Below are 6,899 nucleotides of genomic sequence, written 5' to 3' on the forward strand. Positions count from 1 at the left end.
GGAGAATCCCTTGAACCCAGGAGGCGGAGGTTGTAGCGAACTGAGATTGCGCCATTGCACTCCAGTCTGGGCAAAAAGAATGAAACTCCATCTCAACAAACAAGTGCTCGCTTCAGCAGCACATATACTAAAATTGAAACTCCATCTCAGCAAACAAACAAAAATGAGCTACCTGATTCCACAAGGCCAGGGACGCGTGCTGCAAGGCCAAATCGCTCTGTCCCCTCTCCATATGTGCAAGCTGGGGGCTGACTCTTAGTCTGGGTGCCCCATATCTCCATTTCTTATTTCAGCAGTCAGACTCAAATGTTAGTAGAATCACCCAGGGAGCTCATTACAAGTGAAGTTTCCTGGGTCCCACTTCCATGCTTCTGATTCAGTAGGGCTGGGGCAGGAGCCCAACAATATGCATTTTAAGACCTACAGGTCAGTATTGTGGCTCACACCTGTATTTCCAGCACTTTGGGATCCTGAAGCTGGAGCCCAGGAGTTCTAGACCAGCCTGGGTAACATAGCGAAACCCCATCTCTACAAAAAAAAAAAGTTTAAAAAGTTAGCCAGGCATGGTGGTGCATGCCTGTGGTTCCAGCCACTTAGAAGGCTGAGGCAGGAGGATCACTTGATTTTTTAATTTTTTTTAAACTTACCCCCAAGTGGTTGGGCGCAGTGGCTCATGCCTGTAATTCCGGCACTTTGGGAGACCAAGGTGGGGGATCACCTGAGGTCAGGAGTTCAAGACCAGCCTGACCAACATGGTGAAACCCCATCTCTGCTAAAATACAAAAGTTAGCTGGGCATGGTGGCGGGCACCTGTAGTCCCAGCTACTTAGGAGGCTGAGGCAGGAGAATTGCTTGACCCTGGGAGGTAGAGGTTGCAGTGAGCCAAGATTGCACCAGTGCACTCCAGCCTGGGCGATAGAGAGAGATTCTGTCTCAGAAAAAAATAAATAAAGCTTACCCCCAGGAATCAGGAACCCACAAAATGCTCTCCGGACATACCACAAAATGTGAAGGACTATTATTTGCGTATGAGGGTATTCTTTCCCAGCCCCTCTCTAGGTTTCTCTGCTTCTCTCACCCATTTATCTTACTGGGTTATGATAGAAACATGCTAGGATTCACTCCCCATTGGCTCTCTCCAAGCCTCAGTTTTCTCATCTCTAAAACAAGGTAATGCCTACCTTACTGGGCTGTAGAGAAGATGACACGAGAAGGTATGTCTTGTGCACAGTTCCTGACTTTCAGGAGGTGTTCAATAAACATGAGTTCACTTTTCTTGCCTTCTGAGTCCTAGCTGCTTGGAAAGTGGCGGTGACTAAGCCGGGCTCTCTTGGATTCCCACAGGTTTTTAAGCAACAGTCCTCAGGAGGGCCAAGGGATACTTACAGTGATGCCTTCCCCAAGACTCATTCCCCTGTGGAAAGATTTAAAACTTCTCCTAAATGACGTCATAAATAAAAGCAAGGTAATATATATGTAGGACATAAATGTATTATGGGTTGGCTGCTACCTGTCTTACAGTAATGAGCATTTCAGAAGAGCCACAGATTGTCTTTGAGAACAGGAAGCAAACAGGGTATACCATAAAGACAATCATCCCCTTAGTAGGAAGTAGGCCATCAATTTCCATGAGTCACAGACCTCTCACAAGGACTTTTTCTTTTTTCTTTTTTGAAACAGAGTCTTGCTCTGTTGCCCAGGCTGGAGTGCAGTGGCACGATCTTGGCTCACTGCAACTTCTGCCTCCCAGGTTCAAGCAATCTTCTGCCTCAGCCTCCTGAGTAGCTGGGATTACAGGTGTGCACCACCGTGCACAGCTAATTTTTATATTTTTAGTAGAGACAGTGTTTCACCCTGTTGCCCAGGGTGGTCTCAAACTCCTGAGCTCAGGTGATCCACCCACCTCAGCCTCCCAAAGTGCTGGGATTACAGGCGTGAGCCACCACACCCGGCCTCACAAGGACATTTCGATAGTGGAAAGTATACATGCTGGAGCATTGTCAGAGGAACTGACCTGGAAAGAGAGATTTTCTAAAACAGGGGAGGAGGCAGCAGAGAGAACTGCAATCTGTTTTGCTATGGTTGGCTCTGCATAAAAGGATCCCAGGGCCAGCCATGGTGGCTCATGCCTGTAATCCCAGAACTTTGGGAGGCTGAGGCAGGTGGATCACCTGAGCTCAGGAGTCTTGAGACCACCCTAGGCAACGTGGTGAAACCCCATCTCTACCACTAAAAATACAAAAAATTAGCCAGGTGTGGCAGTGGATGCCTGTAGTCTCAGTTACTCGGAGGCTGAGGCATGAGAGCTTGAACATGGGAGGTGGAGGTTGCAGTGAGCTGAAATCAGACCACTACACTCCAGCCTGGAACCACAGAGGGAGACCCTGCCTTAAAAATAAAAAAGGATCACAGATGCATGTTTGATAGCATATGCTCTATCACTGTGGGATAATATATATGTTGTATACGTGTTTATTTTCTGTCAGATTTAAAGGCCAGATAGGGTGTCCCAAGAATCTTACTTAGTGCAGCTTTAAGCTTCAGTAACTTAGAGCTGCACTGACTTTGGGAGACTCTGCTATATTCCATGTAGGTGTAAGGTGATGTACTTGTCTGAGTATTCTGTTAAATATTGTATCTTTTATGGTACGTGTACCTTCTAGACACAAGGAAGAATGTTAGAGGGGGCCTGATGTGGTGGCTCATGCCTGTAATCCCAGCACTTTGGGAGGCCGGTGGGCGGACTATGAGGTCAGGAGTTTGAGACTAGCCTGGCCAATATGGTGAAACCCCATCTCTACTAATAATATAGAAATTAGCCAGGTATGGTGGCGTGCTCCTGCAGTCCCAGCTACTCGGGAGACTGAGGCAGGAGAATCACTTGAACCCGGGAGGTGGAGGTTGCAGTGAGCTGAGACTGCGCCACTGCACTCCAGCCTGGGCAACAGAGTGAGACAGGAGGCATGGCTAACTTCATGTTGGAAAGAACATCATTTTTCCCTGTGTTCACACTAGAAGATTTGCCCACAAAGGCCCTGCATGGTTGGGTTCCTTCATGCATTGGGGGATTTGTTACATGCTTGTGAAGTATAACTGTCCCACAGGTGATAAGTTGTGCACAGGTGGGTGGAACAGGAGTAGGTCCTTCAGGTGGGAGGCATGACTTTGGGAACTGCTCCAGTTGTGACTTGTGCAAGAATATATTTAGTGCCTGTGTGCCTTGGCCTCTTAGTTTATGCCACGCCTCTCTCCAGCAACCTTTAGAAGACCCAAAGAATTACCTAGTTGTGCTGAGCGACCGGTCCCAGATACTGTTCAAAGAGTCTCGCTATCCTCAAAATATGCCATGTGTATGCTATTACTTCAGTGATGCCTACTTCTTCGCCTCCCTCTCTTGGGTGACATCGAGCACAAAAGAAATACAGGTAAGACTGCCTTCCTTCCCCTCCTCCTTCACCTTCTTGGCCCATTCTCCAAGGGCAATGCCTATGGAGCTCTTAACCCAGATTGACAAAGGAAGATATTCTCCATGAATAAATGTGGTCTGAAACCAGGAGTCCCCCCTCATCCTTTCTCCAATTATAGTCCCCAAGTTAAGTAGGCTTCATGGTTCCCTGAAGTAGATCAAGGTTAGGAAAAAGGTCCTAGGCTTCCTGCCCCTACCATACTTCCAATTCCCATCACCAAGGGATAAAATCTCACTCTAGCATCCTCTGATTCCTCCTTAGCACAAAACATGGGGAAATATGGGAACATTCTGTCCTTTCTTCCTCTACTATCATCTTTAGGCAGTTTCCATCTTATTCTCTTCTAGGCTGTAGTATGGATGAAGAGCAAAACTGAGGACATGGTTGAGAAGAGAACATTCTCCATGACTGAACGATTGCCACCCATCCAGTCCATGGTCCACACAGGTTCCTTTCATATCCTTGTGGTCTACTGTGGTGACCTGATCCTGCGACTCTTTGGGGACCACTTTCGGGCATTCAAACCCCTAGGTAAAGTGCCCTGCCGCTTCAACATCAGCTGCCTCTGCTATGACCCTGAAATGAAGATGCTGCTATCTGGTATCCTGGGGGCAGTGGTCACCTGGGTCATTGAGCGAGGTGGCACAGGCCTCCAAATAGCCCACATAGTCTCCATGCCAGGTGATGAGCTTGTCCAGGACATCATGCTAAATGGTCCCAATGGCTCCCTCTTGGCCCTATGTGAGACGGTGGTGAGGGTCCTTATGCGCCAGGGCAAGGGCCAGCTGGGAGAGGTGAAGAGGTTCACATCTACTAGCAGTGGCTCCTCCATCACCTGCTGCTTCACCTGTTTTGATCAGGGGCTTCTCTATGCTGGAAACCAAGCTGGGGAAATCCAAGTTTGGAGCCTCCATCAAGGCAATCCACTCCACAGTTTCCAGGCCCATCACTCAGCAGTGATCTGTATCCGTAGCCGTCCAGAGGCCCACACCCTGCTAACAGCTGGAAGTGACAGCCTAATCAAGGAGTGGAACCTGACTTCAGGGAGCCTGCTCCGGCGACTAGAGCTTGGCGAAGAGCTGTACCGGCTCCTGTTTATTGACAGGATTACTTTCTTCTGCCAAACTGCCCACAGTTTTTCTTTGCACCGCCTACCCTGCTTCTACAGCCTCTTCAATGTCTGTGGCTCTACTCCCCAGCAGTTGCGTCGGGTCTGCTGTGGGGATAACTGGTTCCGGATCCTGTGTACTACTGAGGATGGCTTGTTGCGCTTTGTGTCCCCAGTAACAGGGGATCTTCTGGTTATCACCTGGCCCTTCTCAATCCTGGACCGGGCTGTGGATTGGGCCTACGACCCAGGTAAAGAGGAGCTCTTTGTAGCAACAGGCAGCTCCGAGGTGCTGGTATTTGACACAACCCGCTGCCCTTGCCCAGCCAAGTATCTCTTATGCACCTCCCCAAATTCTCAGGACTTTGTACAATGCCTGGCTTATGGGCATTTCAAATTGGGGCGGGGCCTGGAGGGACTGATATTCTCTGGGCACCAGAGTGGTGTGATAAGAGTGCTCTCCCAGCACAGCTGTGCCCGATTAGAAAAACTCATTCACTTTGGTGCTGTACTGGCACTCTCCACACCGTCTGGAGGGATTATGGGTGGCCAAAGAAACTCTCTGCTCTGTTCCTATGGAATGGATGACTATGTGCACCTGTCAGAAGTTGTGCTTGGTGGGGTCAAAGTGCATCTGCGGCCTCTCGCCAGCATTCTCAGCAGCTGTCACCTCACACATCTGATACTCTTGCCCAAGTCTGTGGGTGCCATCACAGAGACAAACTGCCTGCGTCTCTGGAAGTTCCATGATTTTCTGTCCTCTGGGTCACAGGATGGCTTGAAATTTATAGAAACACTGCCTCTGCACCAGTGTGCCATCACATCCTTTGACGTCTGCCTGTCCTTGAGTGTTTTCGTCACAGGTTCTATCGATGGCTCTGTTCGGATCTGGGACTTCCACGGCAGACTCATAGCCATTCTGGACTCATCCCTGCACTTTGGCCCACTCTGTTTTGCAAATGACCGGGGTGACCTGCTTGTGACTTTCAACCAGAGTCTTTACCTGGTGTCCTGTTTAAAATTGTTCCCCCCAGCCCTGCTGACTCGCCTTTCCTATATGAGTTTACCAGATGAAGTACTGGAAGCCCCTAAGCCTTTCATACCAAGCTTCTTCTTCTCCTTTGAGACCATGTTTGTGCCCAAGTATATCTACCTTGGACGAGGGCAACAGAAATTAGTGGGTCTGGAGAAACTTGTCAACAACCGGGCCATTGCCTTTGACCATTCTGTGCCACATGTGATAGAAGAAGAGGAAGGGAGCCCAGTGTTACTGTGTGCCTCCATGCATTATTCTTTGCAGGACATGGAAGACTGGGTGCAGATGAGCAAACGTTACCACCACCATTATGTACTTCCTCCCCAACTACAACTGACTAGCTGGGATGGACTCAGCCCCTATCAGATATTGCGATACTACTTTGGTCATGGGCGGGAATGGCTTCTTGCCCCTGATTGCTATATCCCCAATTCGGTGATTCGTGCCCGTCTTTGGCCAGAGGGCACCCCAATATACCTACAGTGCAACCTGCATGCACCCCAGCGGGAGTTGGAATGGGACAAGTCTGAAGAATTCTTTTTCTGGCACAGCAGGGTAAGAGCTATAAGTAATATAGAATATCCAAAGAAGGAGGAGGATGAACACTTCCTAGAAATGAGACTTTCCAAGGATGTAACCTACAGTGTCCTTACAGATAGAGCAAACCGAAGTTGGCTGGGAAGAAAGATGAGTGAAATAGCCATTAATAGCATGATTGAGGCAATGCTCAATATTATGATCCATGCTTCCTCGCTGAAGTACCAATCCTGTGTTGCTGCACTAGGGCAAATATTTGCCTCTTACCAGGTGTCTCCAACCCTACGCTCTGAGACAGCCCATAGGCTACTGGATGATACAACCAATTCCAGCCCACTGATCCGAGAACTAGCTTGGGAAGGGTTGAAGCGTCTAGGAATGATTACTCATCTTTTTGCCGTGCCTCTGGCTCAAGGATTAATGGACAAGGATGAAAGAGTGAGGAACAAGACCCTAATGCTCATGGCTGAGATTGGAATGCATTCTAGGATCTCACTCTTACAGCTGATCCAGAAACCAGAGACTTTTCAGGAGATGCAGTAAGTTTGTGTTTTTCCTTCAGTTCTCTACCCCATTCCCCATTTCCCCCCTCCTTTCCTTTGCTATCTCTTCACGCTGTTCATTAATTCTCTCTGACCTTTCTTCTTTCTCATAGCCTTTGCTCATTCCTAGATGACTATCCTTGACAATCCCCTGACAGCTCACTCTTCCTCCTCCTCCTTTTTTTTTTTTTTTTTTTTTTTTTTTTTTT

General features: G+C 48.5%; 1 protein-coding gene across 1 annotated transcript in view; it reads left to right on the forward strand.

The window, feature by feature from the left end:
* The first annotated feature begins 1,390 nt into the window (after positions 1 to 1,390).
* WDR87 (WD repeat domain 87) overlaps positions 1,391 to 6,899 on the forward strand; it is a 12,945-nt gene continuing 7,436 nt past the window's right edge. The window contains exons 1-3 of the mRNA XM_032248967.1: positions 1,391 to 1,465; positions 3,255 to 3,425; positions 3,815 to 6,687. Coding sequence (XP_032104858.1) covers positions 1,391 to 1,465; positions 3,255 to 3,425; positions 3,815 to 6,687 — 3,119 coding nt within the window. The remainder of the gene's footprint in view (positions 1,466 to 3,254; positions 3,426 to 3,814; positions 6,688 to 6,899) is intronic.

The sequence above is a fragment of the Sapajus apella genome, unplaced genomic scaffold (assembly GCF_009761245.1).
Source record: "Sapajus apella isolate SASKATOON/1434 unplaced genomic scaffold, GSC_monkey_1.0 scaffold68, whole genome shotgun sequence".
In the NCBI taxonomy this organism is placed as follows: Eukaryota; Metazoa; Chordata; class Mammalia; order Primates; family Cebidae; genus Sapajus; species Sapajus apella.